This window comes from Gopherus flavomarginatus, chromosome 14 (genome assembly GCF_025201925.1).
Source record: "Gopherus flavomarginatus isolate rGopFla2 chromosome 14, rGopFla2.mat.asm, whole genome shotgun sequence".
In the NCBI taxonomy this organism is placed as follows: domain Eukaryota; kingdom Metazoa; phylum Chordata; order Testudines; family Testudinidae; genus Gopherus; species Gopherus flavomarginatus.
Genome location: NC_066630.1, coordinates 19,823,765 through 19,849,985, shown reverse-complemented (window position 1 = coordinate 19,849,985; position 26,221 = coordinate 19,823,765). Strand labels below are relative to the sequence as shown.

At 38.9% G+C, this 26,221-nt stretch overlaps 1 protein-coding gene across 2 annotated transcripts in view; it reads right to left on the bottom strand.

Annotated features, from left to right (window-relative positions):
• Positions 1–26,221, bottom strand: part of PEPD (peptidase D) — a 225,587-nt gene that overhangs the window by 191,465 nt on the left and 7,901 nt on the right. The window contains exons 2-3 of one of the 2 annotated variants that reach the window (XM_050922831.1): positions 24,061–24,244; positions 21,584–21,711 (exon numbers count right to left, since the gene is read on the bottom strand). The exons of the other annotated variant lie outside the window; for it this stretch is intronic. Coding sequence (XP_050778788.1) covers positions 21,584–21,711; positions 24,061–24,244 — 312 coding nt within the window. The remainder of the gene's footprint in view (positions 1–21,583; positions 21,712–24,060; positions 24,245–26,221) is intronic. 2 annotated transcript variants of the gene reach the window in all.

Here is a 26,221-nt window from a genome sequence, read left to right as displayed (position 1 = left end):
GCAGTGGTGGGCAATCTGCGACCTGCCACTTCCCACAGCACCCACTGTCCATGAACAGCGAAACGCGGCCATTGGGAGTTGCACGGAGCTGTGCCTGCGGACAGTCAACATCAGCAAAATGTGGAACATCAGGGTAATCTGACCGCGGGCCATGGGACAGGTTGCCCACCAACGCTCTACAGTAAAGCAAACTGCTGCTCCACAAAGAGACAGCAAAAATTCTCAGGGGGAAGTGGGGGCAAAGATGACTTTATGCCACCTAGCTGCTTAGCCTCTCCATGACAGTCATTCAGCTGAAGCCTTTTATATCCACGCCCTGGTCAACTCCTCCAGTTTCTCCCATGCCATTCTAGATACTATTCCCTTCCTCCCCAAAAGTACTGCTGCTTCACTAAACTCCACCTCCTCTCCATTCCACCCACTACACATTTGGAATCCCATCCAAGGAAATTCATGGCAGTGTAACTACATTGACCAAGTTACCCTGATGTAAACCCCTAACGTAGATGTGCTGCAAAGCAGGGGATCAGATTAATTCAGTAACATATTGAGGCAAGCAGTACTGGGGTAAACCCCATTTCGTGCAGGAGCAGCATGGACACACAGGGGTTATGCATCAGTGCCACTACATTGATACAGTTACATCAATGTAAATTTCCTTTACAGAGACAGGTTTTAGATTTCATTTTTGACTAACATAAATGCAAGGGAAGTTAAAGTTTTACACTGTCAAAATCACAGGGAATGACACTTCACAGGATGCTGACCAGCAGCATGTTATTTGCAATTAGATTTATTTTCAAATATGTTTAAAATTTTATATGTGTTGAGAAATACTCATCTTTGTAACTCTGAGGTAGCTAGGCTAAGCTAAGTATTTACTGTTTTCAGTTGTTTTGAAATACTGGTTGTGGACTGCTGGTTTCAAACTTCGGCTCAATCGCTATAGAGCATTACAAGAAAAATGAATGCAGCAACTCATAAATTAATTAGAAGGATTACCTGAGTGGAAGATATGATTCCAGTACTGTTGGATCTAGTCTCCCCTAACCAATGAGTAATAAAAGAAGAAATAACCTATTATGAAAGGATATTCAGAAGACTTTATGTAAAAATATTTTGCCCAGGATTTTTAGAATCAGCAGCTAAGCAGGGATGGTAAAAACACATACAGGACAGGGTGCCCAACAAAAGAAATTACCAGACTCCATTCAATGTAATTCTATAGCTCACAGTCTAGACACACTAGTAATTTGCACAATTCAGTTATTATTATTCTTATTCAAAAGGTATTTCAGCAGTTGACCTCAGGATATTTAAAAATAAATTGTGGGTCCTTTTTATGTGCCATCTGGATACTTAGCTTTTAGGGTGCACTTCGTTCATGTTTTCATGCTTTTTTGGACAACCATGAGGGCTAGAAACAACAGTTACTAACCTTTCATAACTATTGTTCTTTGAGATGTGTTACTTATGTCAATTCTACATTAGGTGTATGTGCACCATTGCTGGAGATTTTACCCTCAGTGATATCTGTTGGGCCAGCTCTAGTACCCTCTCGTGCCATGAGCTTAGGCACCAGTATTAGATGCACCACCAGACACACAGCCTCTCAGTTTCTTCTTGCCAGCCAACTCCAACAGAAGGGTAGGAGGGTAGATCATGGAATGGACATGAGTAACACATCTCAAAGAACAGTTACAACATATTAGTAACCGTTTTTTTTTCTTTGAGTGCTTGCTCGTGTCCATTCCACATTAAGTGGCTAACAAGCAGTAACTCAGAAGGTGGGCTTAGAGTTCACGGACATGCTGACTGCAACACTGCCCTTCCAAACCTAGTGTCGTCTCAAGCCTGTTGGATGATGGTGTAGGTAAAGGTATTCACCCATGACCAAGTTGTGACCCTGCAGATGTCCTGGATTGGAACTTGCATGAGGAACACTGCTCAAGATACCTGAGCTCTTGTGGAGTGAACAGTTATCATGGCCAGAGGTAGGACATTTGCCTGCTCATAACATGCCCAAATGCAGGTTATCATCCAGGATAAGATCCTCTGGGCTGACACTGGAAGTCCTTTCATCCTTTCTGCTTCTGCTAAAGAGTTGCATGGATTTGTGAAAGGATTTCATCCTAGAAGATGAGGGCACACCTAACATCCAGTGAATGAAGCTGCCATTCTTCTGAGTTCTTGTGATGCTTCAGGAAGAAGACTGGCTGGAAAATGGCCTGGTTGCTATGAAACTGCAAAACCGCCTTTGGCAGGAAGGCGAGTGGACTTTATCCTTGAAGAACATCATGTATGGTAGTAAGGGCCTTGATTTCAGAGTTATTTCTGGCTGAGGTTATCTCAACCAGGAAGAATCATAGAATATCAGGGTTGGAAGGGACCTCAGGAGGTCATCTAGTCCAACCCCCTCTTCAAACCAGGGCTAATCCCTAGACAGATTTTTGCCCCAGATCCCTAAATGGTCCCCTCAAGGACTGAATTCACAACCCTGGATTTAGAAGGCCAGTGTTCAAACCGCTGAGCTCTCTCCCTCAACCTTCCAAGAGAGAAGCAGTAGAGGGCACAACACTAGTGGTTTGAAGGAAGGACAAGTGAGCCTTGACAGAACCAGGTTTAAGTGCCACACAAGGGTGTGCGCACAGGGTGGCACGTGGGAGTATTCAAGGGGGCACCCGCACTCCCAGTAATCATCTCCGCAACCACCCGCAGCTTCTATCCTAGCCCTTGATCTGTGATTCCCTCCCCCAAGCCCATCCTCCCCCATTTCTACCAGGGTGGGAGTTGGACTGAGCAGAGCCGAAGAGACATGCCTGGGAAAGGCACTGCAGCTAGTGCTCTCAGTGAGCCCCACTAGATGGTGGTCAGAGCAGGGAAGATGGGCTGGCTGCAGAGTTCTGTGAAAGGGGGTGTGGGAAACCTGCTGAGTCCCATCCCCTCCTTGCCTACAGCCTCCAGTAAGTGTTTGGAGCCTGGGACAATGGGGAAGCAGCGGGGGGCTGGGGTGATAGTTGGGGAGCCTGAGGAGGTAGCGGGAGTTGATGGAACCCGGACTGTCAGTAAGTCCCTGGCCACTGTAAAGGCCTCTGGAGCTGACGGTACCATCAATCTGCTGGTGCTGCAGTGGCTTCAGAGCTTCGGCAGAGCCTACCACACTAGACTCAGTGCTCTGGGAGGAGTCGAGACCGTGGGTGGAAGAATGGCCCAGCACAGGTCGCACTTCACTGACTTCACCATGTCTGTCTTTCTTCTGCACGGATGAGCGCCCTCTGTCAGCGCACTGCTTTTTGTGCTTCTTCCTTGCTACTGGAGATAGGCAATGGTGGTGGGAAGTATACGGTGTTGGAGGAGCACTTCATACCAAGGGCAAAGTGCTCGGTGCAGAATCAGAACAGCTTGTCTCTGAGGCTGGTCCGAGAGCCACTTCCATTACAATAGCTTTCAGTCTTATCTCTCTATTCTTTTTTGTGCAGGCTTTAAAGTCTCAACAAATCTGACAGTCTTTCATGTAAGTTTCTCCCAAACATTTCAGACAAATGAAACATGGGTCACTCACGGGCACAGATTTGCCACATGCAGTGCAAGGTTTGAACCCTGGGGACCAGGGCATGCTCAGCCCCAAGGGCAAAGAGAGCCCTGGGATGACAGGAGAGAGGGCATTCTAAATATTTACACTAACATGATCTACAATATTATATATAATATATATATAAAATATTGTAGATCATGTTAGTGTAAATATTTAGAACACACACACATATACACACACATACACACACACACACAAAACTATATTTGAAACTAACAAACAGAATACAAAATCACTGAAAAGAGCTGTTCCAGCAGCCACCCTGGGCGGGATGAAGGAATTGAGAGGGTAGGTAGCTGGCAGTGACCCTTATACCGGTGCATAAGCATGTGGCACAAGAGGGTGCTAGAGCCAGCCCGACAGTTACTACTGAGGGAAAAATCTCCAGCAATGGTGCACACAGCACACACATACCTAACATGGAATGGACATGAGCAAGTACTCAAAGAAAAATGTGTATTTTTTAATGAAAGCTCAGATTCTCACTCAATCTCTTTATTTCAGCAGCTGGGACTTTAAAACACAACAAATATCATGAGTTTCACACACACACACACACACACACACACACACACACACACATCACTGTTCCGTGCAGAGGCTTCTGTATCGACTGTGTAAATACTGCAGGATAAGGCATAAGGTGTTTGTAATGCTCACAACAACATCATCATCATCACCATCATATAGCTGAGCGGGGGCCATGTTCATCGTGCTATGGCATCCGCACAGGTAACCCAGGCTTACGAAAAAAGGCTTGGTTTGTTTGCCGTTGACTTCAGGGAGGGAGGGATGGAGGTAAGTGTATCATGGGAGGCTAAGGCCATCTTCCCATAATTACCCACGCCAATGTTTTGGCCCCATAAGGCATTGCAAGCCCAACCCAAAATTCTACTCAGCTATGTGCACTGTGAGACAGCTACCCACAGTGCAGTGCTCCGTGCGCCAATGCAAGCCTTGCTAGTGAGGATGCACTCTGCCAACACAATGAGTATAGTGTGGACACACAACATTGACTTGCTTAAATTGGAGGCTCAATGTCAACTTACTTGAAGTTGACTTAACTTTGTAGTGTAGACATGGCCTAAAGGGAAGAGAGGTGATGAGAAGGAGGGTTTTTGTGGTAAAGAAATTGGATACAAGTCATATCAGATCCTAAATTACAAGAAAGAACTTTAAAAAAAAAAAAGTCATGCCCCAGTTTCCATCCCAGACAGCTCACTCACAAGAACCACCATCAAAAGAGTGGGTATAGAGAGCCAGCATTAGAAATTTGCTAGAATTCTAGCAGATAGACAGTATGCGGAATGACTAGACATTCATTTAGTATAAATTTCAAGTTTTACTTGCTTCTCTATTTCTCATCCAGCCCAACTAAAGTCATAATTGTATGTGGGCCAGTGTTGAAATCAGTAAAGTAGGAATCAGTAACCCAGAGCTAAAGCCTGGCCCCACTGAAGTCAATGGGACTTTTGGCAGTGCTTTCACTGGTTTGAGAAAGTCCATCCCACGACCCCTGGAAGCAGACATAACTTCTCTCTATTTTTCCATCAGGGAAATAGATCTAACAGTATATCTACAAATATACCACTAGATTTTGTTTATTGTTTCAGTTACTTTAAATAGTTGTATGATGGACATAACCAAATATCACAAACTTATCTTAGCAGTTCTATTAACTGTGCTGTGTCTTCTATCTTGAAACCCAATAAAACCTTGATTCCATTGATTAAAACTACTTTAAAGCTACACTTGACTACATTGCACAATAATTCAAAACAACTTCAAATCTTAAGAAATTTAAGATTTTTTATACTATCTTGCATGACTCTCTCATAAAGAAACTAGAGAAATACAACCTAGACGGAGTTACTATCAGGTGGGTGCAGAACTGGTTGGAAAACGGTTCCCAGAGAGTAGTTCACTGTCAAGCTGGAAGGGAATATTAAGGGAGGTCCCTCAGGGATCGGTGCTGGGGCAGGTTCTGTTCATTAGAGTCATCAATTATTTAAATAATGGCATAGAGAGTACACTTACAAAGTTTGAGGATGATACCATGCTGGGAGGAGCCTCCAATTTAAGCAAGTGTTTTGGAGGATAGGATTAAAATTCAAAATGATCTGGACAAACTGGAGAAATGGTCTGAAGTAAACAGGATGAAATTCAGTCAGGACAAATGAAAAGTATTTCACATAGGAAGGAACAATGAGCTGCACACATACAAAATGCAAATAACTGCCTAGGAAGGAAAACTGTAGAAAGGGATCTGGAGGTCATACTTAGGACCCTACCAAATTCATGGCCATGCAAAATGCATCATGGACCATGAAATCTGCTCTCCCCCTGTGAAATCTGATCTTTTGTGTGCTTTTATCCTATACAATACAGATTTCACAGAGGAGACCAGCCTCTCTCAAATTGGGGGTCTTGACCTAAAAGGGAGTTGGGGGGGCACAAGGTTATTTTAGGGGGGTTGTGGTATTGTCACCCTTATTTCTGCACTGCTTTCAGATCTGGGTGGCTGGAGAGCAGCAGCTGGTAGCCAGGCACCCAGCTCTGAAGGCAGTCCCTGCCAGCAGCAGCGCAGATAAGAGTAGCAATACTGTACCATGCCATTCTTGCTTCTGCGCTACTGCTGACAGCTGTGCTGCCTTCAGAGCTTTGCTCCTGGCCAGCAGTCACTGCTCTCCAGCTGCCCAGCTCTGAAGGCAGCACCATTGCCAGCAGAAGCATGGGTAGCAGTACTGTGATCCCCCCATAGAAACTCCTTTATGAGTCAGGACCCGATAAAACACACCACCATGAAATTTCAGATTTAAATAGCTGACATCATGAAATTTAAGATTTTTAAAATCCTATAACCATGAAATTGACCAAAATGGATGGTTAATTTGGTAGGAACCTAATCATAGTGAATCACAAGCTAATTAATATGAGTCAAGAGTGCAACACTGTTGCAAAAAAAGCAAATATCATTCTGGGACGTATTAGCAGGAGTGTTGTAAAGCAAGACAAGAAGTAATTCTTCTGCTCCATTCCACCCTGATAAGGCCTCAGCTGGAGTACTGTGTCCAGTTCAGGGAGCTACATTTTGGGAAAGATGTGAACAACTGGAGCAATTCCAGAGGAGAGCAACAAAAATGATTCAAGTTCTAGGAAACATGACCTATGAGGAAATATTGAAAAAAAAGATGGGTTTGTTTAATCTGGAGAAGAGAAGATGGGGGGAGGAACGGGAACATGATAACAGTTTTCAAGTCCATAAAAGGTTGTTACAAGGAGGAGGGAGAAAAACTGTTCTCCTTAATCTTTGAGGATAGGACAAGCAGCAGCAGCAAGGGAGGTTTCGGTTAGACATTTGAAAAAAAATCCTGTCAGGGTAGTTAAGCACTGGAATAAATTGCCTAGAGAGGTTGTGGAATCATCATCGGAGATTTTTAAGACCAGGTTAGACAAACACCTGTCTGCGATGGTCTAGATAATACTTAGTCCTGCTATGAGTGCAGAGGACTGGACTAGAAGACCTTGGGAGGTCTGTTACAGTCCTACGATTCTATAAAGATTTGAAATTACCATAAGAACTTCATTAAACTTTTCATTTTACTTTAAAGTCCTTTATGGCAAGAGTATATAATGCAAACATGATGAAATAGTGTTTTAGTTTTCAGAATTCTAGTCAAGAGAGCTACATATAATAAAATGCATCCAAATTATAAGTGATGAATGCTAAATTAAAAGTTGTGAGCAGAATTTATGAGATGACAACTGTTGTTGAATGAAATGCATGTATCTAAGCCAATTTCTAATATTTTGATACCTTTTATACTGATTTTTTTTATTTTTGCTTAGATCTGTAAACATTGTTCCTACCAACCATCAATATGTAATCAGTTACTTCTACTGATTACATAACAGTAACAGTAGAAATACACAAAACTTTTCACATGAATCTTTTAAATTTTTTAGGACAGTTTTCTTTTCTGATTTTTCGGTGAATCTATTTTCGGTGGAACTCACTTTATTTTTTTGGCATAAGCCCTTGTGTTGAATCTCACTTTTATCAAACAATAATAGGACTATTATGAAAAACAATTCCTTTTCTGGTTGAAAAAAATTGTTTACATCTATTAAGATACTTTTCAGTTACCGAAAGTTGAAGTAACATAGTCTGGAGTCAATTTCAAATGCTTTCTGCCTAAACAGAGGCTTAATTTAAAAAACTAGAAAGTCATAAGTTCCCTTTGTGACATTTTAAATTTTATTTTTTAAAAAGGGCAGAGATAAAAAAAAGTTGGAATAGTAGTTAATTTTTCAAGGTTTTTTAATGCTAATTACTGAAAAGTCATTTAAATGTCACCTTGTCAGCTAAGTATGCCCAGGCACCCTACAATAAAAGTCAGCTATAAAAGTAGCTCGGCAGCAGGCTGAATTAAAGAAATCTTAAATCTGATATTACGGACAGAGGAGACAGTTTGTAATTACTCAAATTTTCCTTTCTTAATATGTTAAGACTAACATCCTTAATACGTTAAGAACAACAACATGGATACCATTCAGCAATGCATTTAGCACTTGTTATTGTCTAAATATTATTTTAGTAATATTGTGACTATCTTTTGTAACTCAAATCAGGATACATCTGTACAAGCATTTTCAATACAGACTCATGGCCATTATTTTTCCTCATTCCACAAACAACCACCACTGAGGGAACTGGGTACAACAGCATATCCTGGACAGAATGGCAACTATAATAACTCGGCCTCACGGCTGAGGGATGAAAACATTATCTAAGTTGTATCTGCCAAATGAAAAGAGTTAATGTGTTTATCCACACGTTTTCCCCCTATAATTAGAATATTTATTCCAATGGTGGCTCTGTGGACATTGTTGCCTGTAACATGCACAACTCCACTGACACCTGTAGGAAATGCTCCAGCAAATACAGCCAATAGAGTATGGCATAAGAACCCAGGCCACCTTTGAACCTAGAGACACCGTTCACACACAGAACAAGGAGATGAATGAATACTGAAAAGCTAACTGTGCACAGAGCATTTATTTTATTTTGTTATTGCATATTATTAAGAGATAGAATATATTTTCCTTAATAGGGGTTAAACATAATGTTAACCTTCTGCACTCTTATTAAAAATGTAACAGCCATCTATGGTTTGCATCACTACACAATATTGTATTAGTCTGTTGAAGCCCACTGATTCTGCAATGTCCAAGTAAAATGCCATTCAGTTACAAAGTGGTGCAACAGACTCAATGTGGACTTTCTTGCTTTTGTCAGTTTGTCCTATGTTATTTTCACATACATTTTTCATTTCACATAATGAGACTTGCAATAGGATTTCTATGGAATGATAACACTGACAGTTCACTTTCACCATCATGGTATTCTATCTTTTGTCTTAAGCTAACCCCTAAACCCATTCAGCTGTATTCAACACTTCCTCCTAGCTATGTTCTCTTTTATTCAGCTTATTTAACTATGCAAATGGATTATAAACATCAGAAACCTAACAAATAATTTAATTTTTATATTTATTTTTCCAGCATAGGAAGAATCAATCCAACATTTTTGGAAAGTATAATTTACAGGTCAAAGAGACTTGATATGAGAAAGAAAATTTACATCTAAGTTATGTATGACTAACATGTACTATAACCAATCATGACATTGTTTGATGGTTACACAGAACTCTGTGGTGTATTTTACACCGTGGCTTGTTTGTACATTGCAATTATGCAGAAAGGTCTTGCCTCACTGCTACATCCCAAAAGAAAGTAAGAATTATAAACACTATGTATTAAAGCAAGCTCAAAATATTAGATAATGGGTCTCCTGTGAAAGGAAGACACTAAATTAATATCATGCAGTGTAGACAACAATGAAGTATTCCAGGCTCTCTGGCCATCTACATGCTATTAATGAATATATAATAGGGCCAAAAAAGACTCAGTTGCAATTTCCAAAAGCTGAAGTCTGCCTTCAGTTAAAAATACTATTGTGATTCATTCAATTTACTTTAAAAAGGATCAGTAATACCTTCTAAATGAAAGTCAGCAACCATTTTGAGATTCTATTAGTATATGTCAGGGAGAAAGACAATAAGTTCTGAAAGGAGGAAAGACATGCCATACTAAAGAGCGTTTAATATGATTAAAATGTAGACCCATATGCTTTGTCCATTTACTTACTGTGCTAGCCTTAGGCTCCAAGCCTCTTGTAATAACGTCTCTTTTTAACAACATACAAGTGGTAATTATAAAAAAGATTTAACAAAGCTGGAGAAAAAAAACAAAGTAGATGAATATGAAAGAGGCTACACAGTAAAACAAAGTCTAAAGGAACAGAGCTATGCAAGATGCTTCTCAGCGTAAAGAAATCCAAGAACAGTTCCTTAAAAGATCCTGCACCTATTATGTTCTCGATTACGTGAGAAGTTATTGAAGCTCTTATCCCTTTAATGAGAATAAGGGAATTCTGAAAGCTTTGAGAGAGTAGAGCTAAAGCCAGCAAGCTGTACAGTCAAGAGTATTTCTTCTTTAAGGAAAAAAAACATTTATATGCAATAGTATCACTTTCTCCACTCCAAATTAACTTTCAAGTTCATAGCAACAGATTTAACCCACTAGATTCTAGTAAAAAGAGTATATGAATATGTGAGTCTACTTAACGTATCTTTACGCAGCACAAATTCGCTCAGTAACTAGAAAATCACTAAACAAAACAGGTCACGCAGTAATCCCTCTTCCCACCTTTCAAAATTTACGCACATGCATGCAAACACGCACATAAATGAGTTCAGGATGCAAAGTGTACAAGAATAGCTCCTAAAATTAGGCCCCAAAGGGCAAAAACAATAAGTGATCTCTCATCCCTAATATAGCATGATCTTAAAACTAAGAAATTATAGTGAGATTGTATACAAAGAATAAGAACCTTGCCAATAATTAGACAAACTGAACAGAAAACAACAACCACCATATAGAAATGGAGTAAGAGATGAGATGCAAGAGGGACATTTTAATGCTGTCAAGAAACTCACCCCTCATTACAATAGCATCAGGTTAACAGATGGCGAAGTGTTAACAAAACAAGACGTTGTCAAGAACTGCTAGAAGGAACACAGGAGGCTTTACAAGACACCAACAGATGTTCCTGGCTCTGTCAAAAACAACACACTCACCTATGCATCAAAAAAGGAATTTTACCTTTACAGAAAAGGCATTGGGGGAGGAGGGGGAAAGAAACTAGATATGGAATATAAAATAGTCCAAATGGGCTTGACAGTACCATGAGTTCGTACCCATTTCCCAATTTCGTCAGGTTTCGGTGCCAAGAGAAAAAAAAAGTCTCTTGCATACAAGTAGGCAGCTTCACTCTGTTGTTTTTGATGGATTTCAAGAGTAAGATGGATTTTTGAGAAGCCATTAACCAAGCAGAATTCAAAAAGGAATTGAACTGAAGGTCAAATGTTCAACCTGATGGGTTTGATTGAAAAAGGCAAAGTAATCGAATCTGCAACTTTAGCCAAGTCTTCTTGATTACTGGAGTGGTTGAGCCCACTCATATGCAAGAGGAGATGATACAAGACGCAGGACTCCGTAAATACCATTCTATAAACAATTTCTGGGCTCTGTTAGCCTGTAGTGCTCAGTGAATTAGAAATAATGCATTAAGGACTATTTCACACCTCAGACTACAATTCTGTCTGGCCCTGACAGTGACCAAACACTATAATGTGATTGTTCAGCTGGTGCAAGACAAATTGGCAGTCTCACTACTGTTCCTACTAGACTCTTCACATCACAAGAGTATCATCATCATCATAAATGGCACTCTTGGACTAAATATATATGAAGCCTGAACTACCCTCTTACTGCTAGAGTTGGTGCCTCCACTACACGTAGAAGCACATTGGCAGGATAGCCCTCAGAAGCTTGCACTGTTGTTGCCCAAATTGTGCCACTTTGAGAATAAAGGATTTTACTGTATTGAGTTGGCAATCGTGCAACTATACAAGTACTACCCTGAAAATATATCTTTTAATTTCTCAGTTCCAGGATATTTATGAAAGCCAGGATCTCAGGACTGCATGTAGTTTAACAATGTTCAATTAATGCACATTAGAGAGCTGTAGAAGACAGAACATTAAAAATTATAATAGTTGAACAAGATTGGCAAACAGGCACAATTTTGAGAAAAAGTGCCATCTCAACAGGGCTACAAGCATGGTATTAAGAGACTGTTGACTTGTTTGAGCTCTATATTTGATGGATTTTTAAAAATAGCTATACATTGAAGATATTTTCTGGATTTTATTTAGGAAAAAAATTCCACCACAAACCAAAACCACTGTTTTGGCATGTCCTCTTCAGAGTGCATTGCAGCAGTTTCAAGTATTGTCACAACACACATCTGTCATCTTCAGTTGTGCTAGTATACAAAGAAATAGCATTCTGTACTTTTGTAGTGATTTTCAGAGATTTTCAAAGAGCTCTAAAAGGAGTGGGTCTCATTTCCCCATCATACAATAAGAAAACAAAGGCACAAAGAAGTTAAAATAAAACTTGCCCAAGCCACACAATGAGTCATTGAGCAGAGAATAAGAACAGAATTTAGACCAACCCAAAGCCTTATCTACTGGCCCATGATCTCTCTCTGACAAACATATGAGGTTTGAGAATTTCTGATGTATAAGCAACAGGGTCGGGGAAAGGGAAGTTCAGAACAGAAGTTCAAAACTCTAAAATTACAAGAGCAAACGTGGGGACACCATGGAATGTAGTGTCCTAAAAGAATTCTACTGCACTATTACACACAATGGATCTCATCTGCTTTTCCATTCTCGGTTTGCCTCTGTTTGTTCTTCACCCCCACAACCAACCTATCAGGCAGATTTTTCCCTGTTCATTCACATTGCAATGTCTTCTCTCACTCTGCAATGTTCACTTTGTAAAAGTTGCGGTTGTCACAGCTTGGGGCAACTGTACCTGCACTTCCCTTCAGTGGCCTAGAAAAGGCTCCAGCTCTCCAGCTGTTACCTCCCTTGGGTGGACACATATGAGACATTTGATTCTTACCAGGGTATGTCCAGGATACACAGTTCCCTGCCTTCACTGTATATTTCCCAGCAAAAACAATCTCCTGAAATAGGCCTGCTTGCTTTCTCTTCAGAGACTGATAATAGAGTGGTTGCTAAAGGTAAGTTACTACACAGACTTTCTACTCAAGCCTACTTTATTCTTAATGTAAAAATCATTATTAAGAAAGCACATTAAAAAAAACCTAACAATAAAATAGCCTACATGCATACTAATAAGCTTACCAGATATCACCCTACTCTAGGGGTTTCTTTGTGGATTACAAATTCATCAGAGTTTCCAGTTACAACAAGCACACAGTCTTATGAGGCCTCAATAAGCCAACTCCATGGACCAAGGGTGCTGTCTGTTTGCTGGATCAGGAAGAAAGCCTCGAGTCAGTTTAAAACCCAGACTTCTATCCAAAAGGCTTTTTTGGTCTTTTGGTCTCTGGAGGTGGTGCAGAATCTTTCTGGAGCACTCATGTAAAATCCCCTCTGGGCATTTGACCGCAACTGACCTTCCAGATAACAGCTTTTGAATCTTTGAACAAAAACAGATGGCATGCCTGCTCAAAAGAAAACTAGGACTTGGTGATACTGCTGAGATGTGATTAGGAGCTTATTGCACTATACTATACATTCCTTGTAGTATTTATAAAGTTAACATATAAAATAAATGCTTGGTGGGTTTACAAACATTCTCTTGGCATCAGAGGCCTGTATAATACAAACCCATGCAAGAAATTCAGCTTTCTGTTGTGGTGGATTAAATCATAGCACAATATTTAAAAAAACCTCCAGTGCAAACGCCATTAAGTAGATTTAGTTACTTTGGGGTTAAATTCATTCTCCTCCAGACCTGAATCTGAAGAAGAGAGCTTTAACATCTACTAAAATTGCATATTCAGGTATTTCTACATACTCTTAGAACTTGTACATTCAGTGTATCTCATGCAAGCAGTCTCACCAAAGTTAGTGATGGAAAAATAATGACAAAAGTTGTAGTTACCAACCTTTTTCAATTGGAAATATATAACAAAGCTGTTTCAACAATTAGTAGGGAAGGAAAGCCCTGTACAAATAACTATTGATTACAAAAACTGATAAAGAGATACTTGGAAAATGTAAGCATGTAATGTGGACTGGCAGACTTGTACACAGCTGGCATATTAAGAAAGACAGCCAATGAAGTTCCTGTAGCACTGACAATTTTTGAGAAGTCAGAGAACTAGGAAGGTACTTGCAGATTAGAGAAATGCAATTATTATCAAATGTGGCAAGAGCAAACTTGACAATTATCATAATCTAAGTCAAGTGAACTACTGGAACAAAGATATGGAAGGCAGATGTAGAAATTACTACACTTAGGGAGAAGAATAGAATAATGAGGAATAAGCAGCATGAGGATTTACACAGAACAAATCTTTCCAGACAAATGTGATTGCTTTTCTGGACAGTCTCAAACACAATCCATTAGGGAGAAACTTAGAAACTTAATGCTGAAAGAGACCCAGGGGTGAGCCAGCAATTTAGTTTGGAATGCAATACCAAAATACACACAGAGAGTACTACATTACAGAGGCGGCCACAGTCTGCATAAAGCATTGATATGACCATACCTGAAAAACAGTTTGAAAAACCTATTCAAAGAAGAGGAGCAATGGTCACCTTTAAAGCCACTGAACACCTATCTGTTGAAAGAGTTAGGGGAGGCAGCTTAGTTTGCACAGTGCCTGCTTACTGTAAGCTTTGCCTTGCTGAAGCCAGAACCTAAGATTGCACTGGAAATAACGGAGTTAAACAGTGATTGAAATGAGTACCACCATGGCATAAGAAGATAAACGTGCAACACCAATTTTCCAGGGAGGTTGCTCATTTACCGTACTGCATGTCATTTAACAGAAGAAGCACAGTCAACAAGCTCCACCTTAGAAAGAAACATCATTTGAGAAAGCGATACCACAGCTCTATATTATAATTACAATCCCCACACACAAACCCACAGTAAGAGTGAGGAAGCATAGTCTTGACAGGACTTGGAGATCTGAATCCTAATCTCCAATCTTCCATTTACCCACTGTTTGGCATTCAGCGGTCACCTGAACTGCCATTTTTAGAAGTGGTCGTACGTGCTTAGCATTTCTGAAAAAATCAGCCACAAGCTGTCTCAAGTTCAGCACCCAAAACCATAGGCTGATTTTGGCTTTAACTTGGTGAAAATGATGTGCTCATTACAGTATTGGATTAACATTTGTACCATGCTATGAAGACAAAACTTTTATATAAAAGTGTTCATTCACAAATAATATTTGTGCTGTAAGGTAGCTACCAGTCAAGCCTAGCTTCTACATGAAGATGTTACTTAAAATGGAATGCAGAGTTAGATTAATGCCTCCACCGCTAAGCAACCCAATGATGTTTCAGTTTCTAAAAACATATGAAACTGTGTATAAATATTTGCTCAGATCCCATTTAATATACATTTCTTCAATTAAAATAAAGCATGAAAGAGTTAAAGTATTTTTATTTTCACTAAAAACTGTTCTTTATATGGCATGGCAATTAAGTTATTTTGGCATGTGCTGCACATAAAGCAGCTGTTGTACAGTATGTTTCACTTTACAAAATATCTTTAATCAGTGCAGTGACTAGTTCTGTCATTTATAATTAAGGCAAGGAAAATGGCAGGTGCAGCATTAATTAGTAAAACTGAAGTCTCTGCAAGATATGCAGTCATACTAACTTAATCCTCTCCAAGTATAAAAACAAAACATGCTAATGGTTTTGCATCACATAATCTTGGAAACACACTAGCATTTTTTAAATAATGTATTTCCATTTTTGTAACCCATATATTTTTCTTGAATTTATGAAATATCTTGCTAGGAAAATGAGAAGAGGAGGAACAGATACTTCTCAAAAGCAAGACATTTCTCTAAAACATACTAGAAAAATTTCTCTGCCATCCAAACACCAAGAAGGAGGTTGAATCAAAAGTATTATATAAAATGGCTCTCCTTGGTTCATGCCCAGAACAGATCATTCAGCCAAGGAAGAGCCCATCTAAACACTAGGGAAACGGCTCAGTTCCCATATTATTAAGAGCCTAATTGCCATATAAAAAGTACTATCACTTTAAGATTTGCAGTGGACCCATAAATCTTATAGGTACCCTCAAAAGAACAAGATTATCCTGTAGCTGTCATCTTGGAATTATTCCTTATGAAAAATGTTCCCTGCCCACTTTTGCAGTCATGAGATATTTGAACACATCAGAAATCGAAGTATTTCTTCAGTTCATATAATCACAGAATCATAAATATAGGGCTGGAAGGGACCTGGGGAAATCATCAAGTCCAGCCCCCTATGCTGATGCAGGATCAAGTAAACCTAGACAGTCTCTGACAGGTGTTTATCAAACCTGTACTTTAAACAAAACAAAAGAAAACAAAAAAAAAAACCCTTCCGTGATAGCAATTCCACAACCTCCTTTGGAAGCCAGAGCTTAACTACACTTATAATTAGAAAGCTTTTCCTAAAATCTAACGTAAATCTCCCTCGCAGCAGATTAAGTCTTTTGCTTCTTGTCCTGCCTTCAGTAGACATGCAGAACAAATTGATCACGGTCCTCTTTATAACAAACCTTAACATATTTGAAGCTCTAATTACCTTTCATGTTAAGCTAGACTATTCTCACTTGGATAACTTTATCTCCGAACACAATGCTCAAGTATCAGTTCGATGGTGGTCTCCTCAAGTTTTCAAGCTCATTAAACTGAGCTCTACTAGTCCCCGCCTCCTGCCTTCATTAGATACTAGTTGCTGTATTTTAACTCTGTCTCATATGGGGTTAAGTCTCCACTAGAGCTTTGTATCATCACTTCAACGGTTAATTGATATTGTATTAGCAGTCAGAAAGCTCACTGGCTTAAGTATAAGCAAAACAGTCAGTGAAAAAACCTGCAGCTGGTGAGGTCAAGATTGCAATAGTCATGATCATATTTGTAATCCAACACTCTGTCCATCTGTAAGCAAATTCTCTCTGTGACATTCTGTCTTTGGCCAAAATAAGATCATAAAGTAAAAAAGTTCAGTAGACCCAATTTGAAAGATGCACAAGAAAAAGGTTAACTTCCCCACTGGCCAATCTGCAGAATTTACTTAACAGCTCTCCATACATGTAATTGTGTGTGTTTCCTTAGATGTGCAGCAAAAAGGAAATTTAATTGCCTCAAAAATGAGACAGAACTGCAGAAAATCAACAGTTAAACAGGATCTTACAAACAACTGATAACAACCCTTTAACCTTCATACAGAGAACTCTTAAGACTCACTAATGCTATCTGTTTGTATCAAGATAGAAATGCATAGAGAAAACGTCCCACATCTACCTTATATAAAAATAAAAAACAATGCAACAAATAAATTAAAAGCCCTTTGCATTATGAACTGGGAGACTAGATGCTAGAGATACATCTAAGACTGCAGAATACTGTACAACAAGGATAAAAGCAATTTGCATTGCTCTGATGTTAAATAACAGTTTCCTTAGTGGGTTGATAGCACATTTTGCATCTGTGTGCAAGAGAACTTCCAGGGCTAACCATGTTAGATAAATAAAAATGGGATGGAAGGCAAACTAATTTGCTGTTTTTCTTTCAATACTAATTTTGACTTAAAATTGAATCTTCAGGGGAGGAACTAAACCTCAGCACAGTGCGGTACCTCCTGCCAACTAGCTTACGAAGCAGGATGTCTGACTCACAAATGAGTCATTCATCCATCTTTCTGACAAGTAGTAAAGGTACATGACAGTGGCTGACAAAACAAAACAGGAATCAAACAAAGGGATTCAGTAAAGATAGGGAGAGGAGCCTGGAAAACAGAAAGATATCAATGATGATAAAATTATTCTAATATACATTGCAAGGAGAGAATTACAAAACTCGGTTTTATCCAAATCTTTGATGTAAGAAACCTATCATTCACTAAACAAATTGATGGTGAATGCCTCACAACATTAGACTGAGAAGGCTATAATATGTACATTACAAAGAAATAACACTTGATGGGGAAATACAACATGACAAGATGGATACTGGATAAATTTAGAAGGCTTTTCGTTCAGATCAGACATTCATGATCAGTGTGAGCAGCAAACAGTATATCTCAACTAGCATGAAAGAACCAAAGAGGAGGTAGTAAAGCTTTATCTACAAACAGGCCAATAGCCTACACTGGGAATAGAGTTTATGGTGGGAGTTAAGTAGCATCTACACTTTGCCAGACAGGTGCACCTTTTCTGCTAGAACATTTCCAACAGTAATATTCCACTCTAAAGTGATCATAAACAATTTCAGTTCCAAGGTAGCTTTAAGACAATAATAGTCACATAATCTCTCTCAGAAAACAGCAGACATGCCCTGCCATATGGTATATCTAACAGTTCAGTGCATGGGATTGGCTGCAACCATATTCCTCAAAATTAGCATTAAAATAAAGGTAATAGCTTCAGTTAGAAATAATCCAATTTGAGATCACAACAAAATTAGAAACATTCAGATTCTGAAATGTTGTAGGGGCCAAAAACTTTATAACTTACTAGACACAGGATAAATATAATTAAGGTTCTGAAAAAGTAAATGAATATGAAAAAGGACCACTTTCTCAAGGGCTAATGTATTGAGCAATGTTTACTATAAAAGTGGACTGAAACAACAGTAACTGGAAAGAGAATTGCTTATGTCCTACAAGAAAGAGCTACAAACTTAATCTTCTAACCGTTCGGTGCTTAAGACATTGGTCTGGGACACAGATGACTGAGTTTCAGCTCCGCTAGAGATCTCCTTTTCTGACTTTGACCCTGCAAAAAACTTACTCATAGGCTTAAAGTCATGACATGTGTAACCACATGGACTACCACAGGACCAAACATGCAAGTAAAATTAAGCATATTCTCTTTCTGTGCCTTAGTAAAATGAGTTTAAATATTTCCCTACCTCACAAGGATGTTGTGAGGATAATATCGTTAAATGTTTGAGCTGATCAGATGTATGGTGATAGTCTCCAGGCCAGAACCTCAAAGCATTGAAAACTGAAGTTTTTTAAATAAAGCACTAAATACACCTACGAGCCATCTACTACAGATGAACACCTATTTGCAACTAAGCATTGTGAAAAATGTGGGAAGTAGCTGCATTAGCATCATGCATACTATATACAGATTTTTATACATCTGTGGGTTTGATAGATTAGGTTGCTAGTTAAGGGTTAAAAAAAAATCAAACCTTTTGGGTTGCAGAAACCAAATGAATGACTGCAGATAACCTTATTTGATTGGTGCCCAAATGGACAATACTTTGAATCTACTATTGCAAGACCATAGCCTATCCCCTCTGAAGAAATATATAAACCATTTTGCCCGGGCATAGGGTCCCAAGTCAGGTCTTTGGAACAGATAAAGTCAGCCTGTGAGTTGAGGAGAGACAATCACTGAACTGGGGAAGTCATACTCTCAAGGTGGCAGGAGTTGCAGGGGGCATCCTGTCTCCCCTAACCCCAACGCTGGGGGGAGCCTGGACTAAAGAGAACCTACCTAAATTGGCAAGGAAAGGTTGGGTTTAGGTGAGAAATACACATATAGGGTTTAATTGTTGTAACCCTGCTTCTCTCTGCTTAAGTTTCTATAAACCAATAAATCATATTTGTTTTTGAAGACGCTGTCCTGAATCACTGCTAAAGTTTACCCTGGGAGCTTGTGACCCAAACCCAGCTGGGGCAGCTGAGGTAGATACAGTGGTAAATGGAGCTGTAGCCTTGTGACACAGTCTAAAGCCAGGTGGATTGGGGGTTACACTCAATAGTGCAGGTGTAGGCCTGTCATTTGGAAGAAGTGCCCATAGTGGAGGGAGAGGGGGATCACAAGTACAGCTCATCCCTGAACCATAACAAGCACATTTTGAGAAGCTAAGATTCAGAAGACTGAAACAGGATATGGATCTGAAGAGGGAAAACTGATTAAGAAGTAAACAAAAGACAAGAGCTCTTGATTCTTTAATATCCAAAAATCCTTGTTAAGTAAGAATCAAAGTGCCTAGATGATTTTGGGAGCGGATGAAGCATCAGTTTAGGATTTGCAAACAAGCCCTTCTCCTTGGATCAAATCTGGACATTAGCAATTTCAGCATCCACACACTTTAAGCACTCTGTTCATAAGCCTACAGGTTTTATAACACTCAAGTCACTTTAGCAAAGTTTGCAAAAGGTTTACCAAAAAAGTACTGAATAGTAATATGCCAGAGCACAAGCTTTCTGGCTGGATGTGATTTATTCAATAATGCAGAGTTAATGGAAGGTCTTGAGGGCGTAAGTTGAAAATCAGGTTTAAAAGAAGGAAAAGGAGGCTCTTAAAAAAGAAGAAGTCTCCTGCCTCCTGGCTTAGCAAGATTCAAAAAGTAATTGGACATTTATACAGATATCCAGAATTGTTGTAATTGATTACAACAGTTTTGGAAGGGATCTCAAACCTGATGTTTCAGGTCTTAAACCAAGCTCATATTATTAGATATTGGGATAAAAACTAATCTGAAGGATAGATTAACCCACACCTGTTCAGCAAGGGGTTCTTACACTTTTCTTTGAGGCATCTGGCACCAACCATTGTCAGAGACAGAATACTGGATTAGATGGATCTTGGGTCTGACAAATCTTATGTTCCCAATGGCGAGACAGCCTCAGGAGAATGGAGAAAAACCATTGCAAGGGTGCAGATTCATTCATCAATCTCCTGCTTCACAACTGATGAGAATTGTTACCAGAATTTACCCATCAAAAAGTGCATATATGCATACATTAAGCAGCATGAATGTACACACAAACTACAGAGTTAGTTTTATAATTTGGTAAAATGTCTTGCTATTGATATATTTTGTTATAATTTTCTTAAATGTCAGGGCATGGGGGAAGGGAAGAGGAGCGCTGCACCATAACCTTTAAAAATAAATAACTTGTTCCCTAACAGAGTTTTGGAAGAATAATTTTAAACCAACTTGAAAACTACAACATCATCAACTATCAATTTAAAACACAATCCTGAATTTCTTAAGTTAATGGGACATACAGATGTTCAATAAATTCAAGATAAGGCCTTTAATAAGACACAAATTTAATCTGCCCTAATAATACTTGAGGGTCCAAGTCTCAATGCTGTACCAGGCAGAAGGTGCTCAGTGCTTCACAGGATCCGCTTACTTGAGTACTTTATTTATACAGGCAGCATAATGATATTTTCATTTCGTTTTATTTTGTTCTTACATTAATTGATTGAAGTGCTAGCAGGTCAAGTGATTTACCAAAGGTCACATGGCATGTCAGTGGCTCAACCAGGATTATCTGAGATTGGAACAATAAGAGTTTAAACTGATGTACAATCAATATAAAATCCTAAGTGATCTTTTGATTAAATATATGATTAGAATGTACATAAAATGAGCTGCATTCAGCTTAGTTCAGTTCTTGTCAAATCTAGTGAATGCTTCATAGACTATCCCATAACAAAAATGTCAGTTGCTAGCAGCTCTAGCAGGGAATCCAAGAACTGAGTGGGGTAACGAAGACTGAACTTTCTTCTTACCATTAGAAGTGGCCCTCTCAAGTCAGGGTTGAGGTAAATTGGCAGGGCAGCCTAAGAAAGCCTGCTGTACAGTTTTCCTTGTTCTGTGTTTAAACAGAAGATTTCAAATCTCCACTGTGGTTAATACAGCACCTTTCACTACCATTAAAGCCACTTTAAGAAATGAAATATCAACTTATTACATTATGGACACAGTTAACAGCCAGATACATCAGAATTGTAAAATAAATGGCTACATTGAAAAAGATGTCTTACTTTCCCATCCAAACGGCATAGCTTTCAGGGAGCTTGGGGACAAAGACAATGGATTTTCCAGTATCAACATCAATTGCTCCATAGCAGTCTGGTTCAGTTACTCCAAAAGTCCAATGAAAATAAGATTCCTATATAAATAAATCAAATATCATTACTTTATCCCTCAATCGTCCCACCTCCAAAATACTAATACAATACATCAGCATACTAACAGTTAACTAATATTAACTCCTATTTCTCTGGGCTTGAATAAGAATATTTTTGTTTTGTGCACCACAATGTTTGTAAATTTTGTGATAATTCAGATCTCATTTCATTTCACAGTGATACAAATCTTACTTTGAGGTTCTGGCAAGGTCCAGGAACTAACAATTATTTCTTATATAGCATGTTTTGTATAAAATAGATTCTTCCTTAAGGCTTACAATCTCAAACAAGATAAAAAGATAGCAAGAAGAAACAGACAGTCAGAGAAAGAAGAGGGTAAGACAAGAGAAAAGTTCTATGGGCAATGTGGCTGTGAGTCACAGCCCTAAATTGCAGCAGAGTTTGGACAAATTAGAGGGGAGAAGAGTGAGTTCCTTCAGAGAGGAAGAAGCTGCAATAAAAAAATGGCACAAGATTATCAAGACCTGAAATTAAGGGATATTTTGCATTGGGAACAGAAAGGAATGGACAAAACTCAAAGTTAAGGCAGAGATAAAACAACAAAATTTGACAAGGATGAGTTGGTGAGGCAGAGGCAAGAGAGATTGGAGAATAAGCCTCCATAGATTATGTGTCATTCTCCCCTAGATACCAGACAGAATGTATTAAGCAGCCTGCTGTCATAGAAGATAAAATCTAATTTTTCCACCTCCTTTCTTCAAAATGTAAAAATTCAGTTCACAGAACTAACTGAAGCAGTACTCTAGAATTCATTTTATAACTGGCAAAGCAGAAAACTGTCCGCTGTAACAAGAAAACCCAACTAAGCTTGACTCTAGCTAAAAATCATTCAATTATCTTTATCATGTAATGACTATCAATAATATGTTCAACGTGAAAACAACAAAACCCTGCTTGGGCCAACAAAGAAATACACAGGTACTTATGTATTAGTCAAGTTATAATTTATTAAGTTTAGGTCCAACGTGCAAGTTAAAATACATATCCATGCTCTTCCACAGCTTGGGTGTGTTCAGATCTGGCATTTAAACCCCACATTTATATTTGTTGAGTGAAAGGGGAAAAAAAATTAATACATTAGAGAAAGATTTTTAACGTGTGTTAGACCACTCATATTTAGCAAAATTCTGTACTACAGACAGGTAGAAGATTATGGCTTCTATAATCCAAGCCAGACAAAAACTAAGCAAGTCTGAGGCCTGGTCTACACTGTGGGGGGAATTGATCTAAGTTACGCAACTTCAGCTACATGAATAATGTAGTTGAAGTCGATGTACTTAGATCTACTTACTGCGGTGCCTTCACTGCAGTAAGTTGATGGCTGACGCTCCCCCTGTCGACTCCACCTGTGCCTCTCACTCCGGTGGAGTACCGGAGTCCACAGGAGAGCGCTCGGTGGTCAATTTATTGCGTCTTCACTAGATGCGATTAAATCGACCCCCGCTGGATCAATTGCTCCAGAGGTAAGTGTAGACATGCCCTTAGGATAAAGGCTCACTTTCTACATGTACTGTTATTATCAAATTTTTATAATGCACTAGTGCCTAGAGGTCTCAACCAGGTTGGGGCCCCATTGACCTAGGCAACATGAAAATATATAGTAAATAAGCAATTAAAAAGAAGAGCAACCCCAAGCCAAAGAAGTATTGTTGTTACAATGGTTAATCTAGGATTTGAAGTAGTCAGTAACAGTGAAAGCAATGCCTTTTAAACAGGGTGGAATGTACTAGGCCCTGATTTTTAAAGATATTTAGGCATTTCTGCACTCAGCCTAAATCAGCGTGTACACAACTACAGGATAACAGGGTTATAAAATAAGTAAGTACTACACTACTACTACAATTAAGCACTGGAATCCGCTTCCTACAGAGGTTGTGGAATCCCCATCATTGAAGGTTTTTAAGAAAGTTGAACAAACACCTGTCAGGGAGGTCTATGTTCACTTGGGCCTGCCTCAGAACAAGGGTCTGGACTTGAGGGCCTCTCAAAGTTTCTTCCAGCCCCACATTTATGAAATTCAATGAAATCTTATTTTCAAAAGTGATTTAGGCACTTAGTCTAAATCCCATCAACTGTCAATGAGATTTTGGCTCTTGGATGCCTGCATTCCTTTTGAAAATGAGATTTAGGCTCCTAAATCAGTTAGGCATTGCAATGCTGAGGACAGCAACACCTCAATACATTTAAATATCTGGCCTCTAGTCTAAAATAAAGGGAGGAAAAAACTAAAAGAGAAAGAGAGAGAGAGAGATGCAAGCTTAGAAAAGTAATTCAAGAGTTTGTTTCTGTATAATAAACTTAAATCTTACCTGACGAAAGACAATGCCAGTATCACTACAGTATCTTTGGGCTTCCTCACCACCCTGCATCAAAACAATAGCATTCTTCTGGATGTCTTTATTCTCCCTTAATCGATCACAAAGACGTTTTCTATTCAAAGCAAAGAGTGCTGCTGGCACTTTCAGCGTCTCATTTCCCAACCAAAAAGATGGTCTAGAAAGGATTTTAAAAAAAGATAACTGTATTGCAAAATAATATACAGGTTAATATCATTGAGAGACACAGGGTTTATCTGAAGTCTAACATAGAAGGAAGTCAAACCTGAAAAAAGTCATTTGTCCATCACAACTGGACTAGGTTTTAGGATTGTAGAGAGACAGAACCCTGTAGTTACAGTGCATGGTATTGCTTAGAGGGAATATGAAATACCAAAACTTAAGTCATACAAGTAGTAAATGATAAATACGTGCTAAAAATAAAAATTGCTGGCTACAGTTATAGTCTGTAAAGTGACACAGAAGTTAGCTTCCTTTAAAGAAAACAGAACTGATTTTATTTGGAGTGAGGGGAGACATGCAATAAACTACAACGTTAGTCTGCAGAAATATGTGAAATAAGAGCAAACATGGGAGAGAAAAATATGAGTTGTTGAGAACAATAGAACTGAAAGGTTACATTCAGAATGGGAGAATTTCTTTAACAAATATTACACAGCATCTGAGAAAATCTACAGAAACTGAACGAAGGACTGCCTAGAAAAGATGGCAGTTGATATGGCACACAGAATGACAACATTTGTTGTACTCCCTTACTATTTGTATGTATATATGGGATTTCAAAGACTAGCTATAGTTTTCGTATAGATGGACAACAAGAACGTAACCTACTGTTACACATTACTGTGTGTTTCTTCATAACTGGGTGAGACCATATAGCAAATTGCTGTGCAAAAGCTAAGTCTGGACAGTCTTCTAGAAACTTTCTTCAATGGTTCAATTTGAGTAAAACTTAGGATGGAGATACACTTCTTTAAAGAAACAACAACAACAACAAAAAACAACAACAAATATCCTAGCCAAAGGGTAGCTTTACATAAAATGGATTTATCCATGTTTAGATAAGTTCTTTTAGCTACATCTTTGGCCCATGTGAAGATAAATGAGTTTGTTTTTATATGATCATTCATTATTTTGCCCTGAATCTTAAAGGAGCTGCTATTGTCTATGGCTGAGTGAAAGGAGAAGAGACAGACACTAGTTAAATAACTCAGGTTTTTAAAATTCCATAAATATATGTTGCTGATTCATAACCAGCTAAAAGAAAAAAAGTCTAAAACAGTATTCCTCTATTTCATATTTACAACAGGGGAAAGGTGATCTGGAACTTCAAAACTGCAGTATTAATAAAAACCCAGGATTAAAGTTGTCATAAACAGATAGTTAAGGGTTAATGTCTCTTTTACCTGTAAAGGGTTAACAAACAGTGAACCAAAAACACCTGACCAGAGGACCAATCAGGAAACAAGATACTTTCAAATCTCGGTGGAGGGAAGCCTTTGTTTGTGTTTTTTGGGTTTGCTTTGTTCTCTCTGGGTCCTGAAACGGACTAGACATGCAACCAGGTTTCTTGCCAATCTTCTTGCTACAGTCTCTCATATATTCAGAATAGTGAGTATTAAGTAGAAAGGCGGTTATAGTCTTTTGATTGTTTTCTGTATTTGCAAATGTGTAGTTTGCTGGGAGTATTTTTAATTGTATTTTGCTGGGGGGAGGCTTTTTTCTAGTGTCTATAAGTTGAAAGACCCTGTAACTTTTACCATCTAAATTACGGAGACAACTTTTACTTTTTTTCTTTCTTTTTATTAAAAGTTTTGCTTTTTAAGACCTGTTTGATTTTTTCCCCTTGTTGAGGCTCAAGGGAATTGAGTCTGTACTTACCAGGAAAGTGGTGGGAGACAGGGAGAAAGAAGGGAGGGGGAAAGGGGGAATCCCTCTGTTTAGATTCACGGAGCTTGAATCTCTCTATCTCTCCAGGATAGCCCAGGGAGGGAATGCCTGGGAGGGGGAGAGAAAAGGGGGAAAAAAACCCTGATTTCTCTGTGTTGTGATTCAGGGAGTTTGAATCACGGTGATCTCCTAGTGTACCCAGGGCGGGAAAGATCTGGGAGGAAGAAAGGAGAAGGGGGACGGA